At 28.6% G+C, this 20,087-nt stretch overlaps 2 protein-coding genes and 1 pseudogene across 2 annotated transcripts; all 3 read right to left on the reverse strand.

Annotated features, from left to right (window-relative positions):
* Window positions 1-547: 547 nt before the first annotated feature.
* LOC124909934 (polyol transporter 5-like) lies at window positions 548-2,196 on the reverse strand. Its single transcript, XM_047450562.1, has 3 exons — window positions 2,157-2,196; window positions 1,718-2,080; window positions 548-1,629 (listed from the first exon to the last, which is right to left on the reverse strand). Exons 1-3 carry the CDS (start codon window positions 2,179-2,181, stop codon window positions 548-550), a joined length of 1,470 nt encoding a protein of 489 aa, XP_047306518.1. The 5' UTR covers window positions 2,182-2,196.
* A 2,897-nt stretch (window positions 2,197-5,093) lies between these two features.
* Window positions 5,094-7,524, reverse strand: LOC124909935 (annotated as a pseudogene).
* Window positions 7,525-13,929: 6,405 nt separating this feature from the next.
* On the reverse strand, window positions 13,930-15,513 carry LOC124909936 (polyol transporter 5-like). The gene is made up of 2 exons (XM_047450563.1): window positions 15,156-15,513; window positions 13,930-15,005 (listed from the first exon to the last, which is right to left on the reverse strand). Exons 1-2 carry the CDS (start codon window positions 15,505-15,507, stop codon window positions 13,930-13,932), a joined length of 1,428 nt encoding a protein of 475 aa, XP_047306519.1. The 5' UTR covers window positions 15,508-15,513.
* Between the last annotated feature and the right edge of the window lie 4,574 nt (window positions 15,514-20,087).

Here is a 20,087-nt window from a genome sequence, read left to right on the forward strand (position 1 = left end):
AATGCATTTATTTGCTTAGGGTTTATTAGTGAAGTACATCCTAGAGTCATGAAAACGATAATAAACTTTTTGCATAATGGGTTAGTTGATGATAGAAACACTTATACATGTTTTGCCAATTTATTTCATATATAAATGTTGTTTTTATTTTGTTCAGTTTATGAGTATGATGTATTTGATTTTATTGAAAAACATAGTCTACACCATGCAATTTGTGAAAAGGTATGTATTTCTACTACTCACCTTATTATAATTTCTTTTTAAGTTAAGCAATTCCCCACATTTGAATAATGTATTTTTAATCTGAAAATGAAGTCCCTTAAATCACTTCTTATAGTTAAAGCATGGAGTCATCTGGTGTATCTTGGATTTCCTTATGGTATCGATAGTGTTTAAGAAGGAAAACCTCTGCCACATGCACACATGTATAAAACAATACACATGTAATGCATGCTACATTCATCTTATAATATAATATAATGTATTATATTTAAATATTAAACAACAAACAAAACATAAAACATTGAAATCTTTAATGCAAATCCTTCTAAGAGCTAGCATTTGGCTCCTCCGTTAATTCCGTCTTAGTAGATTCTCCTATCTCAACTTCATTCTTAGCTAATTCCGTCACCGTTAACCTCCAATTGAAGAATCTCCCAAACAAACGTTCAATCTCTTCAAGTGAATTATCTCGTGTTTCAGGTAACAAAGTATAGAAGAATATCCACCCTACGATTCCCACTCCCATAAACAAGTAAAACGCCCCGCCAATAGTAATGGCTTGTTGTAAAGAAAGAAAAGTCATGGAAACTAATCCACCCGTAACACGATTCACACCAATCCCCACACTAACTCCCTGAGCACGTAACGCTACCGGAAATATCTCCGAGCAATAAACCCAAGCAGCCGGCCCCATTCCCATCGAAAACGTCGCCACGAAACTCAAAACCGATATTATTGCCATAACAATCGCCCATGTTTGCTTCGTCTTCGATTGATTTATAACAGTTAACCATGTCCCTAAGCTCGCGTGTGATACTATCATTCCCGCCATACTGTACAAAAACACCGTCCTTCTCCCAAACCGGTCCAACATAATCGCTCCAATGAAAACAAGTGACGTCTTCACAATTCCGACAAAAATCGTCGCTAATAACTTATGATTGTCGCTGGTAATTCCGGCTTTTTCAAATACTTTCGGACTATATAAAACCACAGCGGCTAGCCCACATGCTTGTTGAAAGAAATTAATCCCAAAAGTCACCAACAACATATGTTGGACCGCAGGTGTTGGGTGTAGGAAGAGTTCCCTCCAAACTCCTTTGCCGTTACTATTTTTTGCGACGGTTATGTGGTCGTCGTTACAATCTAAAGAAATTCCAACGGCTTTTTTAATTTCGTCTAGGCGGAGGTTTGCCTCGTCCGGAGAGTCAGAGACAAGGTGGAGGGTTCGTCGAGCTTCGGCAATCCGACCTTGCATCACGAGCCAACGGGGCGACTCCGGCATTACTAACACTCCGAGACCAATTAATACCGCCGGAATGGCTCCGAGCCCGAGCATCAACCGCCATCCGACATTTAAACTCATTTTCGAGAAGGCAAAATTAGATATGTATCCTAGCAATGTACCTGCAGTGATTAATGTAAGTTATATCAATTAATTTATGACCCAAATCAATTTCTTATTCAAAATGACTAATTTTAATTAATTCGTTACCAATGTTAATAAAAACTTCAGGCAATGAGGTGAGAAATCCCCGACTGGATGCGGGCGAGATTTCAGCAGTATAGACAGGAGCAATCACCAAAGCGTAACCAACGCCGATTCCAGCGACGAATCGTCCCACCATCAGAATAGCGTAATTAGGAGCGAACCCCATGAACAACGCACCAAGGAAGAAAATAACCGCAGCAGTTACAATAGTATATCGCCTACCAATCCAGTCCGAAGTCCTTCCGGCTGCAGCAGATCCTAATAGGGAATAAACGTTGAGTATCCCCATAAGAATTTCCAGCTGAATATTGGACAATTTAAGATCCTTCTTTATGTATATCCCAGCTCCACTCATCACTCCAATATCTGCATTTTTATTCATCTGAAATGGTAATTGAATTCATTTTCAAATAAAACTCTAACAAAATTGAAACATATATACCATAGCCAAGCAAGATCGAATTCATGGAAGCTAAGACAGCACATCCAAGAGCATATTTGTTGCTCTTGGGTTTTTTTGAATGATCAAAATCAGGAAGTGGGATTTCTGAATCAGTCTTCATTCTAGAGAAATGATTATAGAATAAAGATTAGAGACTGATCATATATATATATAAAAGAAAAAAGTTTGAAGATGATAAAAAAAAAGAAAGTAACATGGGATAAAGTTAATAAGTTTTTAATAAATTATATAAAATATTTTAATGATAATTATCATTTAACTTTAAATTTGATATGTTTTAATTTCAGGTAAAGTTAATTTTTTTTCAGGGATTCGTAATTTTTGTGATAATAAATTGGAGTAGAATAATAATAAAATATTGCTTCATAAAAAAAAAATTAATGATAAAGCATCAAACTTTATAAAAAAGAAAAATTAATCTTGATTACATTTGACTTTGAAATATACTTTATTTTATTAATTTAAAATTACTTATCATGTCATGTATTTTTTGTAAACATCAAAATCATCCGTTAAAAAATTAAAATATTATTACTTTGTTTTGTTTTTTTATTAATTTAATTCTAATAATATACTTTTTCTACCGAAATTAAAGTTAGTAAGACATCATATCATATGACTTCATAAGCAATATTTTTAAAATTACTTCAAACTTAAAATTAAATTTATATATGAGATTAACTATTTAGACTTATTTATTAATTTATATAATATGTTATTAAGACTTATAAATTATTAAAAATTCATTTAAATGTATATTATTAAAACATATCTTATTTATACGTATGTATAATTAACTTATTTAGTATATGTATGTATAACGTTTTAAATTGTGTGAAAAAAATTTATATAATTGTTATTTGACTTGTATTTGAGTTATTTTATTAAATAAGATTTTAATTTTGAATTTTTTCATAATAAATTAATCACTTTTTAACTCATTAGGATTTTGTCCCAATTGTACAACATTTTTCTGATTTTGAGTGTCATTTTCTCTTTTTAAAATAAATAATTTATCATATTTGTTCATTAAAGTAATTAAATTAAAAAAATAATCATTTCACTTTGTGACATCTTCTCTCCGCACAAAATTTCAGGATTTCACCCCTAGTAGGTTTTTGCGATAGAAAATTTCATATTTAACCTCGATTGGTAATCATTTATTTTCATTGTCATTTTATATAGTTGGGGTTGCACATTAATGAATACTTCAACTTTTGAAAATGGTTAAACTTAGGAATTGAACCTGGGTCTCTATCGTGGCAGGGTACTATTTTACCACTAGACCGCTAATACTTTTGTTTATTTTTTTATTATTAAATCTTGAATTCAAAATATTCTAATTTGATTATTTTGAACTTTTTCTTAAGCTAAGTTTGGAAGAATAAATAATAAAAAATGAATTCGGTTTTCGGTTTGGTTTTCGAGTTGAAACCCAACCTCAAAAATCAATTCAAAAACCGTATTTGAATTCGAATTGGTTTAAAATTTGATTCGAAAACCGAAAATAAAATTTGAATTCGGTTTATTCGAATCCGGTGAATTTGAATTCAGTCCGAATACCAAATATTGAACACCTCTAGTTAAACTGTTTAAATTACAATTCGAATCAAGTAATCAACCAATTTCTTCTTGTCGAATGTTTAACTGGAACGAACATTAATCACTTGATAATACAATGTGATATACAAGTTTTAAGCTTGGTTTATCTATAATTAAAAATACTAATTTTATTTGTTAACTTTTTATTCTTTAAAAGATATGAGTCATATGAATGCATATACTTATATTAAGTTGTATTATTATCTAATTGTGTTGACGATATCTTTCATTAAAACAAAAACCAAGACTTTTAATTGTAGATAAAAATAAAAAATTGTGATTTTTAACTAAAAGTAAAAAATTATGAGAAGAAAAATTAAAATATAAATTTACATTGGACTTGTTTAAAAAAGAAATTAAGAATAAATCAATATAATTGATGTTTTAACATTACGATTCAAAGCTTGTAATTGCATGTGTTCTATTATAGTTTGAAAAGAATAATGAAAATTCTGATAACATGTGCTACATTGTTAAAAAAAAAAAATATTGATGAAATTGATACTACTTTGAGGCGTGTATTATTGTAAAAAAAATCAATACATGTGAATTTTTTTAGATGTCAAGATATATTTTTTTGATGAAGGTTTTGATATATAAATTGTGAAAATGTTGGTATCAATGAATTAATTTATTTCAATAAAAAAATATTAATTTATGATTGTTAATTATAAAAATTTATGTCTTAATTATATATTTTAAGCTAAACATGTAATTAGTCTATTTATAAATAAATAATTTGTATTTTTAATGCTCAGTCATGTAATCTACTTAATTACCATTAGGAAAAAATATTGATGCCTTAACAAAAGTCTATAGTTGACTAATAAAAAAACATTATTTTTTCAAGTGCACCACAAAGTATATTTAAAATTAAATGCAATCGAGAAAAATAAATGATAAAGTTTATTACAATAAAATTAAAATAATTAAAATAAAATAAAATGATCAATACAAAATGACTAACAAATTAAATTTTATTTAATTTAATCACATTTTTTATATCAAGTATTATAAATTCAATTTTGTTTTTACAATTTTAAAATTTATTATCAAATGGGCATTGGAAGAAGAGATTTCAAAGGCAGAAAAGTTCAGAATTTGAACTAATTGACTTTGTTCATGTAATCTTAGCTGGTTTGAAATGAAATACATTTTTGAATACAAGTGAATTTAAAGGAAGGTGAAAGATTAATATATATAGATTTTGAAGTAAAACATTTTGTTAATCTTTTGAGTTGGAGTCCTTTCAGTGCAATTTGAATCGAGCGGAGTAAAATATTACTTGGCACGACTCAACTCGTTTACACCACTTCACTTAGCCCTAGAAAGAGCAATTGAATCAATTAAAACCGACCTATGATCAGTAAATGATTCCATCTCAGTTTGATCGTTATTGGCGTCCCGATTCTTAGCTAATTCTGTTGCCGTTAACCTCCAGTTAAAGAATGTCCCAAACAAGCTTTGTATCTCTTCAAGCGATTTATCTCGTGTTTCTGGTAGTAGAGTATAGAAGAATATCCACCCTACGATTCCCATTCCCATAAACAAGTAAAACACCCCGCCAATAGTAATGGCTTCTTGTAAAGAAAGAAAAGTCACGAAAACTATTGCACTAGTAACTCGATTCACACCAATCCCCATACTAACTCCTTGAGCACGTAAATTCAACGGTAAAATCTCCGTGCAATAAACCCACGGCCCCGGCCCCATTCCTATCGAAAATGACGCCACATAACTGAAAACCGATAAGATAGCCATAGCATTCGCCCATGTTAGTTTTGTCTTCGACTGGTTTATAACTGTTAAACATGTCCCTAAACTCGCAAGTGATATTACCATTCCACTCATACTATACAAAAATAATTGTCGTCTCCCGAACCGGTCGATCGTAAATGTTCCAACTAAAACAAATGAGGACTTCACAACTCCAACAAGAATTATCGCTAATAACTTCTGATTTTCGCTTGTAATTCCAGCTCTTTCAAATATTTTTGGACTATACAAAACCACAGCGTCTATGCCACACATTTGGTTGAATATATTAACCCCAAAAATCACCAACAATATATGGCGGACCACGGGAGTTGGCCGTATGAAGAGTTCCCACCAAACACCGTGGTTTTTTTTTTGCGACGGTTACTTCATCGTCGCTACAATCTAAGGAAATTCCAACGGCTTTTTTAATTTCGGTTAGGCGGAGGTTTGCCTCGTCGGGCGAGTCAGAGACAAGTTGGAGGGTTCGTTGAGCTTCGGCAATCCGACCTTGCATCACGAGCCAACGGGGTGACTCCGGCATTAGTAACACTCCGAGGCCGATAAAAATAGAGGGAATGGCTCCCATTCCGAGCATTAACCGCCATCCGACCTTTAAACTCATATCAGAGAAGGCAAAATTGGATATGAATCCAAGCAATGTACCTGATGAGTACAGATTTAGTTTTTATAAACATGGATCAATCTTTTAAATTATATGTAATTTATTAATCTTATAAATAGGTTAAAGTATGAATGTGAACCATTAATGACAGAAAATTAAATGAATGACTTGCCATTGTGTAAATATGTTATAAGCAGCGATATATATATAAGAAAAACTTGGTTACGTGCCTTGTTAATTAATCATATTTTGTATCAAATTTTATGAAAAATGATAAAAAAAAAAAAATTGATAGCTAATTTGTTTTTAGCATTATTCACAAATTTGATAAAAAAAAAATTCATCTATTTTTATCCACTTTTTACCTCCAAAATCTTTATTTATTTCAAACATTTATATTAAATATAAATAGTATTATTTTCACTTTTCATTCTAATAATTATGATTATAATAAAATATTATTTAAAAAAAACTTAATAATATATTAATGAATTTTGAAGGGTGGTTTAATGTAAGTTTTTATTATTAAAATATTTAATTTTAAAATAGAACAAAAATGGACTTATTTCAAAACAATTATAAAATTATTTCATATAAATTAGATATTAGAAACAAATATTTTTTAAAATTAAATTTAGATTTAATTTTTTTTTTTGTTTGGTTTAAACACAACTCCAAAATAAGTATGTTTTCGAACAAGGCAAACCGAAAATAAACTCAAGGTACATATTAAGAAACTAATAAAACTACCAATTCCTAGATCATGAATTGGGTATTTATTAAATAATACATAAAGCATAAAAAAATGTAAGAAAATGAATTATAAGAGTTACCAATGTTACTAAATACTTCGGGAAAGGAGGTGAGAAATCCCCGGCTGGACGATGGCGAGATCTCGATAGTATAGACAGGAGCAATCACCATAGCGTATCCAACGCCGACTCCGGCCACAAAACAGCCCACCATCAGAAAAGCGTAATTAAGGGCGAACCCCATCAACATCGCACCGAAGAAGAAAATAGTCGTAGCAGTTACAATGGTATATCGTCGGCCGATCAAGTCCGACGTCCTTCCGGCTGTAGCAGATCCTACGAGGGAATAAACATTGAGTATCCCCATAAGAACATGCAGCTGAATATCCGACAGATTAAGATCATTCTTTATGTATATCCCAGCTCCACTCATCACTCCAAAATCTGCATTTTTATTAATCCAAATGGTAATTAAACTGATTTTTAAATAAAAAAATGAAAACAAAATTGAAAGATATATACCATAGCCAATCAACATCGGAGTCATGGAAGCTAAGATGGCACATAAAAGAGCATACTTGTTTCTCTTTGGTTTCATTGAATTATCAAAATTGGGAAGACGAGTATCTGGATTATTCAGGTTATTCGACATTCTAATTTTGAGATGATAAATTGACAATTAGATATTTAATCAGTATAAATATAAATCTGACCATGGTAAAAAAAGGTAACATTTGTACAAAAATATATATTTACAGATTTAATATTTATCTCCAGCTTACAAGTTTCTTTATCTTTACCTTCATAAATAAAAGGTTGAGAAACTTAAAAGAGACTTTTTAATAAATCTCAAATATATATATATATATATATATATATATATATATATATATATAAAATGATGTTTAATTTTTAAAGTGTTCGGATTGCTGGGTCGAGAGATGTGATTAATTTGAATATATATGGATACTTGAGTCGAATTGTGGATTGATCGACTCGTCCATAAATTTAAAACGGTTTAAAATAAAATTAAAAAAGTTATATGTATGTTTCGAACTCACACCCTAACCAAAAACAAGTAAAACCTTTTAACCAACTAGACTAATAAGACTTTATATTTTAAATTCAACATCAAATTTGATTAACGCGGAACGTTTTAACATAAGTTCAACTTTTTAACTAACTAATCTATATATATAATGATGTTTAATTTTCAAAGTGTCCAAATTGTCGGGTAGAGAGTTATGATTAATTTGGATATATATATATATATGAAAGTAAATTAAAAATATTATCACATTTTAGCATTAACTTTTTTTTTCTCAGTTTTATATCTTTACTCGTGCAGACTACATATACTAGTAATCTTTAATTAGAAACTTTTATAAAGTATAAGGGCTTAGTGAATATTTGATTTTGTTGAACCTTATTTTGATAAGATTTATTCATTTATAGTAATTAATTGGTAATTTGGTATTACATTTACAATTTTTAGGAATATTTTTTTTTTTTTGGTTTGATATATATTAAATTTAGGGATAAATATAGTTTACTTATAATTTAAGGATATGTATTAAAAATATCTTTCTTGCACATAATAGTTAGCTTAAGTGATAAAGTGTGATTATGATAACAAATTGGTGAGATTAAACTATTTTTTTAATAAATTTTTTATATATATTTTAGTGTTTACAAAATAGAAAACAAATAAATCTCAAAACATACTAATTTTAACAATATTCTCAAAATATTGGTTTGTTTTTAAAAAAGGTTGTTTGTTGACTACAAAATATTAAGGTTGTCAATAATAAAATTTTAAAGCAAATAATAAATAGGTCCTTTTAAATATTATAGATATTAAAAATATTTTGTTTTTGATAGTTTTTTTTTATTATTAATATTGGAAGCAAATATGATTCAACAAAAACGTTTTAAGTAATAAATTCGTGACATTATATCTTTTAAGAACTCTGTGACATTATATCTTTTAAGAACCACTCTTGTCAACTTAAATTAAGTTATTACTTAGATCTTGTTCTATACTAAATAAAGAACGAGGAACTAGGAGATTTTCGTGCAATCATACGGACAAAACTATAAATAAAATAAATACAACAAAAAAATTACAATAATAATAAAATTTGTATTCAATATGTAATTACTTAATAAATCACAAATAATATTAGAATAAAAAATTTAATCACAACATATTAATTATTTTATAAATAGTTCTCAATTATTCAACAAAATTGTTATAACTGAGTTGAAAATAAAATTAAACAAATTGACATGAAAATGTAATAAACAATTTAGGCTATTGCAATAAAAGTAGAGTATTAAGTTAATTAAAATGTCTAACAATAGATTTCATTTTTATAAAATTTGTACCAACTCATATTGTGAATATCATAAATGCATTTGACATTGAAAATGTTAGATACTGTTTATGAAATATATTGATGCTATATAGTTTTTTCACTAATGACATAAAATTGAAATCATTATAAAAATGCTGATCATGATTGATCATGAGCTAATTAATGAAACGCATGTGACCTGTACAATCGGTTGCGGAGGTTACCTACCCAGATTCTCGTAAACATACGTACCGGTTGGACTGGTCATTTTATGAGTGAGATATATGCACTATATAAGTACGTAGCATCGAAATAATCAGTTTGACGCTGCATGATTTGCCAAGAACTGTAGCTTGTGCCTTGCATCAAGGATCATCTTCCGTTGCAAGTATGGATTTCTATCCAATTCTCAACTTACATGGATCCTTGTCGGTTCCAATAACGGAGAAATAACACTCTGGAAAATTGACATACGAGACAAATTAAACTAGTTTCGAAGCCATTCAAGAGATGGGATATGTCTACATGTTCTCTTCCATTTCAGGCTTCTATATATGGAGTCCAAACAGGTTTCTGGGTCTTCTGATGTTACTTACTAACATCCAAGCCCACGGTAGATTTTTAAAACACCTTATATATATTTGTATATATTATACAAATATATTTAGTCCAGTTGGTTTTATTGTGAAAATATTATATATAAAATAATTTAAATTATATAATAGCGTTATTAATTTTTTTTAAACTACGTTTATATGATAATTATATATTATCTTTTTATTAATTTTAATATAATTAATAATACAAATTATTTATAAGATAAAAATTAAATAATGATTTATATAAATATAAAGGTAAAATATTCTTTTATATTTTTTAATTTTAAATTAATTTTAAACTATTTTAAAAATTTATATAAATTGATATATTATTTATTCTTCCAAACTGAATTATATACATTAATAATATTTGTAATTTTTTCTCGAGTGTATATTTACTTAATAATTTGTTTTTGTCATATTTTATTTATTGTTTTCATGATTTTATTTGTATTTTTTATTCTCATATAATTAAACTCTACTAATTACTTTTATATTTTCTTTTTATACATAGTTAGTTTTTTTATATTTAAAATTTAATTAATTTAATTTTTCATATTTTTAAATCTAATTATTTTTCAACTTAATAGTCTTAAATTTATAAATTTCTTCGATTTAATCAAGTATTCTTATCTTTGATTAGATTTCGTATATTTATTTTATTTTAGTAAGATACTCGTGGAACGATTTGATTAATATTTTCACTTATTATCCGTATTAGTGTAATACCTATAATATTTTCAGCCTAATGAAAAAAATTCCTGAATTCGCCTTTGCTAACATCAGTCCAGTAAATTGCAAAGTGGAAAGAAGCTCTCCAGTTGGGAAATTTGATCAAATGACTCTTTTGATCATTCTCAAAAGTAACTTTAATAATTTCAATTTTATATTTAACCTTTTTTTAAAATTTGGACAGTTTTACCCTTACTTATTATTTTTATTTTTTAATCCCGTAACCCATTTCCCCCATTTCTTTCCCTCTTTCTTCCCCCCGCGACCGTTACTATTATATGGCACCAACCGAAACTATTATTAATGATTTTACTGGACGTGTTTTATGGAAATCCACCGGGGCCAGCTTGGCAAAGATAAAAAAGAGGTTTATTCACCATGATCTTTTGGATAGGACTTTACAGACTCAATTCTAGTATCTATTCAAAACACTGACATCATTTTTTTCAGGAACCATACTCCATAAGATGTTTATCAGAAAAATCAGCTCAAATTCGAAGGAGATAAGGTTTTTGGTCAATGGTGAGGAGGTTTGCTAGGGCATGAAGGATTATGCTTTGGCCGCAAATATTTTAAGGATAAAATGGATGTTAGACTGAAAGAGGTTAAAGCCATTTTCGTCAAATGCTCTGATAAAGAGGATTAATGGAAGATGGGGCTCATATTCCTCATTTACCAGTATCTATTCGTAGCTGATAATAAGAGGAAGGTAAGTTTCAGAATCTTTCGCATGGTGGAGGACATGGAGATGTTTCTCCAATATCCATGGGGAAAGATGTCATTCAGAGCAACCCTGCAGGGTATTGACAAAGATATGAAACACTTTCAGGAGTTATATCTCGCCAAGAAGAAAACCTGGAAGAAGAAAGGCGTATGTGATGTCGCTTATACTTTACACGGGTTCGCACTATCCTTCCAAGTGTGGACCTATGAGCTTATTAATACATTTGTCCCCAAATTTGATGAAAGGACACGACAAGATCCTAAAAGCCCAAGGATAGTGCTCTATACATCTTACATGAGTTATTCCCTACAGGAGGTATTCATTGCCCTCCAAAAGTGCAATGTTCTCAGCAAAAAAAAAGTCTAAGGAGGAGAAGAGGAAGTACTCTAGGGACGACTTTGAATATATGAGAGGCAACATTTATGATAAATTTTTTGAATTGGATGGGAGGAAGAGAAAGATTGAAAGTTTTGAAGAAGATGAAAAAGATGAAAGGACTCCCAAACCGCCGGCCAAGAAGAGGAGACTTATTAGTCCCCAGCTCCCTGAAGTTAACGATGAAACTAGCCATGACAACTCTCAACAAATCCCTTCTACGATGACTCATCAAAGTAATGAAGACAATTCTACATCTAGTGCACCCAATCGAGTGTCTCAAGCCCATACTGATGTCAAACTTGATGAGCTGACAAAGGATGTAAATGAGATTAAAACTGAAATCAAGCTCATAAAAATGAATCAACATCTTATAATCACATTATTGGGGGAAAATAAAGGAATAAAAGAATGGTGGAGGAGAAGAAAAAGAAGAGGCAGATACTGCACTTGATACTGAGAAGATGACGAAGATGAAGAATGATGAGGTGATAAACAAGAGGAAGAATGATGAGGAGATGAAAAAGAGGAAGCGGGATGAGGAGATGAAGAAGAGGAAGCAGGATGAGGTGATGAAGAAGAATGAGATGGAGAAGAGGAAGGAGGAGGATGAGATGAAGAGAAAGAAGGAGGAGAGGAAGGAGAGGCTGATTAAGTATGCCAAGAAGAGGAAGGCTAAGGAGTTGGCCAATGAGTTGGCCAAGAATAAGGAGTGGGCCAAAAAGAGGGAGTTGGCCAAGAAGAGGAAGGCAGAGATGGTGGCCAATCATTTAATTATGACTAACTTCTCATCTTGACTATTCTTAAAACCAAAACCCGAGGCATGATAGGTAAGGCATGTGGTTCAGACCAATTGTTGAAATACAAAACGCCCTTAAGACGTGTCTCGGAAGAAAATGTTTTAAAATTAGAACGAACCGATAAAAACACGTACAACATTTAATACCAGGTGTATTATTCACATAATTATTACCTAGTTGATGTAGGGTATAAAAATGTGATTGGTTACATAACATCATATTGTATTTTTACCAAAACAACAAACATACAACGCAAAAGATTGGTAATTGAGAAGACTTTTAAAATTTAGAAAAATAAATGGCACATCATATTTTATATGGGTTATCTTCGGAATTTTTAATTGAAAAGTAATTAAATATTATTAATGCAACTAAATGATTGCATAATTTTATACGATAAATATAATAAAAGAAAATATCATCAATCTAGAGTCTAACGACGATTTCGTAGATGTTTAAGGAAGATGAAATATATATTTTCGAGATGAAATTGGTACAAAAATTTATGATTGTATTAATGAAGATTTTTTTTTTTATTTTGTGTATAGTACTATTCTCTACCAAATAAATTACAATAATGTCTAAATTAAATTAAAATTCATTTAATATAATAAATAAAATTATGTATATAACTAAAAATGAACTTTAATAAATTAAAAGAAAGTTTTTTTAATAATTAAAATGATTTCTCTGGGAATTTTTATAAGACTTTGTTTGATTTTGAATTTATTTATTTTAATATAACATTTAAATAAATATTAAATAAACTAATTATAATTTTTTTAAATAACAAATATAGTAAAATAAAAAAATAAACTAGGCCTAATAAAATAATTTGAATTAAGAGAATTTTTTTAATGATAATTGAATATTAAAATATTTATTATATAAAAAATAAATTTAAAATTAAAAGAATATTTTAGTATTTTAAAAAATGATAAGATTGATGATAATATTGTTAATAAGAAATTTAATTTTTGATGCACTAAATTAAAAATTTGAGTCGAACATAGACCTTAGTTAAATGCAAAATATTAACTATACTTATTATCACTAAAATACAAAATAAAAATTGAATAACAAATAAAATTTTATTTTATTTAATCACATATTTTATATCAAATATTAAAAATTCAATTTTTATTTGTTAAGAATTAAAAAAATTCTAATTATGATAATACAAAAAAGAAAAACTCATGATGATTAAAATAAATATGATATCAAATTAATGGGAATTGGAAGAAGAGATTTCAAAGACAGGAATATAACTTGAACTAATTGACATTGTTCATGGTAATCTTAACTTGTTTCAAATGAAATACATTTTTTAATATAAGTCAATTTGAAGGTGAAGATTAATATATATAGTTTTTGAAGTAAAACATGTGCTAATTACTTATTAGCAAGAGTAGTTGGATCATTAAAGTAATCTTAATTATGATCATTAGTAGATGATTCCATCTCAATTTGATTGTCATTGGCATCTTGATTCTTAACTATTTCTGCCGAGGTTAACCTCCAATTAAAGAATGTCCCAAACAAGCTTTGTATCTCTTCAAGTGATTTATCTCGTGTCTCCGGTAGTAGAGTATAGAAGAATATCCACCCTACGATTCCCACCCCCATGAACAAGAAAAACGCCCCACCGATAGTAATGGCTTCTTGTAAAGAAAGAAATGTCATGGAAATTACCCCACTCATAACACGATTCACACCAATCCCCATGCTAACTCCCTGAGCACGTAAACTCAACGGGAAAATCTCCGAGCAATAAACCCACGCCGCCGGTCCCATTCCGATTGAAAACGTCGCCACGAAAGTGAGAACCGATACAATAGCCATAGCAATCTCCCATGTTAGCTTCGTCTTGGAATGGTTTATAACCGTCAACCATGTCCCTAAACTCGCAAGTGATATTACCATTCCCCCCATACTATACAAAAACAACGGTCGTCTCCCGACCCGGTCGAACGTGAACGTTCCCACTAAAATAAAAGTTGTTTTCACAACTCCAACTAGAACCGTCGCTAATAGTTTCTGATTGTCGCTAGTAATTCCGGCTTTTTCAAATATTTTCGGACTATATAAAACTACAGCGTCTATGCCAGACGCCTGTTGGAAGAAATTAACCCCAAGGGTAGCTAACAAGATATGGCGGACGGCTGGAGTTGGACGTTGGAGGAGCTCCCGCCAAACGCCTTCGCCGTGACTTTTTTTTGCGACGGTTACAATATCGTCGTTGCAGTCTGAGGAAATTCCGGCGGCTTTTTTAATTTCGGCTAGGCGGAGGTTTGCCTCGTCTAGCGAATCGGAGACACGGTGGAGGGTTTGCCTAGCTTCGCCAAGCCGTCCTTGCATCACGAGCCAACGGGGTGACTCTGGCATTATTAACGCTGCGAGGCCGATAAAGACCGACGGAATGGCTCCTACTCCGAGCATTATCCGCCATCCGAGCTTTAAACTAAAATTGGAGAAGGCGAAATCGGATAGGTATCCAAGCAATATACCTATAAAACAAACATTTAAATTTAAATATACATGTATCAATATTTTAAATTAAAATTTTAACAATCTATCTTATATTTACATAAATTAAAGTGTAACATATAATAATTAATCAATACATACAAGAAAAAGAAAAGAAAATGAAGCTTTACCAATGTTAATAAAAACTTCAGGCAAGGAGGTCAGAAAGCCCCGACACGACGCTGGCGAGATCTCGGTTGTATAGACAGGTGCAATCACCATAGCGTATCCAACACCGACTCCAGCCACGAATCGACCCACCATCAATAAAGCGTAATTAGGGGCCAGCCCCATCAACAACGCGCCGAAGAAAAAAATAACTGCAGCAGTTACAATGGTATAGCGTCGGCCGATCAAATCCGACGTCCTTCCAGCTGCAAAAGATCCAACTAGGGAATAAACATTGAGTATCCCCATAAGAACCTCCAGCTGAATATTCGACAAATTAAGATCTTTCTTTATGAATATCCCAGCTCCACTCATCACTCCAATATCTGCAATTTTATTAATTCAAAATGGTAATTGAATTGATTTTCAAATAAAAATATGAAAACAAATTGAAACATATATATACCATAACCAAGCAAGATTGAAGTCATGGAAGCTAAAATGGCACATGCAAGAACATATTTGTTTCTCTTGGGCTTCTTTGAAGGATCAAAATCAAGAAGATGATTATTTGAATTATTTTGATTATTCGACATTCTTTTGAGATGATATTTTGACATTCTCAGATATTGATATTAGGCTATATATATATATATATATATTAACATCTCTAAAATACTATTTTAAAAGTTTTAATATTACCCTTCAACTTTAATTTTTTTATCTGAAAAGAATGGTCAATTAAATTTAATAAAAAACAACTATTTGCAAAAAAATTGAGAAACTTAAGGGTCTTAATAACTCTTAAATAATGTTTAGAGACTTTTAAAAAGTTTAAGGGTTTTACTAAATATTTTCTGAATTAAGATAAGATTGAACTTTTTTTCGGATAATCTTAGCTGTCATCTAATTGGTTTTACATTTACCATAAAATTATATCTGAAAAATAATTTATTTTTAGTTTCATATTAAATATATTGGCTTGTATTGCTGATTCATTTCCATTTTGATATAAATCTTATTAATATATTCAATTGTATTACTGATACATTTCTATTTTGATATTGAATCTTATTAAATATACCAATGGCTTGTACTATCAAAATAAATTCTAACTATGACAATATATACATAATACATACTAAATTAGGATAATCACTTTGAACAAATTAAAGCTAATTTCATTTTTTTTTTTTTTTTTTTGTAAAGATGACATTTGACTTAATATGATAATCTTCACACAGATTGAATATATATATATATATATATATATACTTGTTTGATATTGATTTATTTTACATTTTTTATTCTTGTAAAGATTAAAATATTAAAATATTCTTGCTTTATTATTTATAAAATTTAAATTTTAATATAAAATAATATTTTATTTAAGTAATATAAAATATTTTTTATTTTATTTTTATCAAACAAAAATTTAAAATCATAATCTCGTGTTTCTTCGCATATTATTCTAATCAAACAAACTCTAAACTTGTGAAAAATTAGATTTCTACAACTTAAAATATTTAAATAATTAATGTATGATTTTAAATTTATTACATTTATCTTGAAGCATATTGATGACTCACTATGACATAATCAATTTAATTGTTAGTAGATAAAAAAATAAAAAAAAAAGAATGAACTAGATAATATTCTAAAGAAACTTGAATGTAAATATATATATATATATATATTTCTCAAACTAGATTATCAGCTAGAAAATTGTCATAATATGAAACCACATTTTTCTTAGGCCAAAGAAATCTACACAACTTCATCAAAATTTCTTAGCTACCAACAATTGAACCCAACACACACAATTAAATCAATGACATTCCAAAACAATCCCCAAATACACACGTTGTCGTTGTCGTCATCGGGTAATGAAGAAGCAAGCGAGACACAAATTTCCCATGACCGAGACACATCCAACATCGATTGTCTATTTAGATAACATTTCTATGCAGGTCACCCTTCATACTCCCCGATTAGGATTCACCAAACAAAGAGTAAAAGAATAAATGTGTCTAAGGACCCTATTATTTCAAATACATAGAATATAACAAAACCTAATTATCACTATTTTATTTTATGCGACTGTTTTAAATTAAAATAGTATTTCAAATTGTGTAATAACATTTTTTTAGTGAAATTGCAAAACTCACATTTCAGTGTGTTGAAATATGAATTTTGGGTGTTAAACTATGTGTTTAACCCAAGTATATTTAATAAATTAGGTTTGGACAGTGGTAATCTCCTTTAGAAAATAAATTCGATTAAAAAATAATTAATCTAAACTCAATAGCCATATTTAAAAATTATTGTAAAATCAAATTTCCCTTCTTTTTTCATAAGATCAAAGTTGTAAAAATATTTTGAATTATTTAATATTTTACTACCATTTATCTGTTTTCTAATATAACTTTTTCTGATAATGTATATAATAGTTTAGTTTAGTGTAAGTATATAATTAAACATAATATATATATATATATATATATATATATAATTTATTAAGTTATTACGGTTGATTCATCTAATTGTAAACTTTTGATTCTCCAAATTTTTTTTCATTAATTACCCTAAATTCTTTCATTTCCAATGTAAAGATCATTTACTTCACCGGTACGTTCACCTACTCCGCCAAATACGGATACGCCTCTATGGACTTTGACAATATTGTTAATGACTCGTCTTTCACTCTTTTGCGATGGTCTAAAGCTTTTACGGGTGGCTATCCGTCTTCAACCATCATTATTGTGTTGCGTTCGGGTTAATTGCCTAAATCAAGGCCTACGGGTGACCCCTAAGATTGATGGTGCTCCTGTGGAGAACCATCTGTAAGCGATATGCTTTGCATCAATCTCTTTCCTTGCTCTCCAATCTCTCACTTTTAGTTTATACAAAACATTACTTAAAATTCACCAAAATATTTAAGTTTTGTTCTTATAAACCGAGATGATAAATGTATATGTTCTAATTATTTATTTATAAAAATGATATGTTTTTAATTGAATAAGAATACATGGACTAATTTATTTTACAAAGTTCATATTTACAATAAATATGGAGTAAAAAACATAAATATAATAACAAACAATAAAAACACACCACAAGAGACGAGCTCTGAGGTAATGACCCTGTTCTCGAGAAACTGTAGCTTGTTTGATTTTTTTTTTTTTAGATTTAAAAACAAAAGCCTTGTTTAATAAAAAAAATGATGTAATTTAGGTTTTTAATTTGTTTAAATGTTAAATATTTTTATTTAATAAAAACAATGCATTTTTAGTATTTTAATTTATAAAAGAAGTGATTTATTGATTAGGATGAAGTTGTGTAAATTTGTTGGCCTAAGAAAAAAATGTGATTTCATATTATGACAAATTTTTAGTGGATAATCTAGCTTAACAATATATATATATATATATATATATATATATATATATATATATATATATATATATATATATATATATATATATATTATATATATATATATATATATAATCAAGTTTTTTTATAATATTATTTTACGTAACTGAATAGCGTGTGTTTGAATAGCGTGTGTTCTGAAATTGAAATTTAAATTGAAATTAAAATTAAAATTAAAATTAAAATTTGAATTAGAATTATAATTGGAATTGAAATTGGAATTGAAATTAAAGGGTCTAATTTCAATTCTTAAGTAGTAGACCCTTTAATATTAAAAATTAGAATGGAAATTAGAATTCTAATGAAATTCAATTAAGTGTATTTTTACCATTCTCAATTTCACTCTTTCACCATATAATTTCTTTTTTGAATTTAAGATGTTATAATATTAAATCAATGATTTTTTTCTTTTTTAATTTAGTAACTTAACATATTGAATTGATGTATATTTTTTTTAATTAATTTAATTTTTTTTAACATGTATATATTTCTTTTTAAATCTATGAAGTTAACATGTGTGCCTGGATAATTTTTTAAATAAAATTCAAAACTTTAAAAAAATTAACACTTGATTTATCATAATTAATAATGTCAAATTAATATTTTAATAAAATAAATAATATATATTAAAAATATTTTTATTATATTATTTTTTTAAACATAAAAATTGAAATTAAATTACAATTCCATAATTTTCTCATACGTAAAAATTGAATTATAATTTAATGTCAATTATCATAAAATTAGAATTAGAATTTTAATACCAATTCTAATTCTAATTTCATCCATTCAAACCTACCTAAGAAAAAATATTAATTTTTTTTATATATTTAAAATATAAATGTAATTATTATATAATAGTGGTTGGATGAGAAAAAACATTAAATTTTTTTATATATTTAAAATATAAATGTAATTATTATATAATAGTGATTGGATGAGAAAATCATTTGATATAGTTTATAGTTTATATAATTAGAGAGAATAAATTATTTGATATAGTTTAAAAGAAAATAAATAATTTATATGATATATTATATATGTTATACATTTGTTAGTTATAATTTGACTAATATAAATATTTTCCACATTTTTTTCTATTTTCAATCTAAACATATATATTGGGCCACAAATTTGATTCATACTTATATACTAGCCCAAAGTATGGGGGCATATTAATAATTCCTCAACTTCCATAGGTATCGTTATAAACCCTAAATATTCCGCCGCTCCCCATCGCCTCTTTTTATAGCCCGGTTAGTTTACGCATATTCATTCATCACCATTGTTAGGGTTTGGGCCGTCTAATCATCTTATTTGAATCTCTCTGTTTCGTTTCATTTATCATATTCAAGATGATGCCTCTTCTTTCAGCTGCAAGAATCGATTTCTTGTTGGCTTTGTTCTGGAGGCATATATCAATTAGATATCGGAAGTGATTCATTCGAGCCTGATGAGTTTCTTATTCTCTTACTCGATTCACTTTCTTTCTTATATTTGTTTTGTTCTTATTCTCTTTG

This window comes from Impatiens glandulifera, chromosome 7 (assembly GCF_907164915.1).
Source record: "Impatiens glandulifera chromosome 7, dImpGla2.1, whole genome shotgun sequence".
NCBI lineage: Eukaryota > Viridiplantae > Streptophyta > Magnoliopsida > Ericales > Balsaminaceae > Impatiens > Impatiens glandulifera.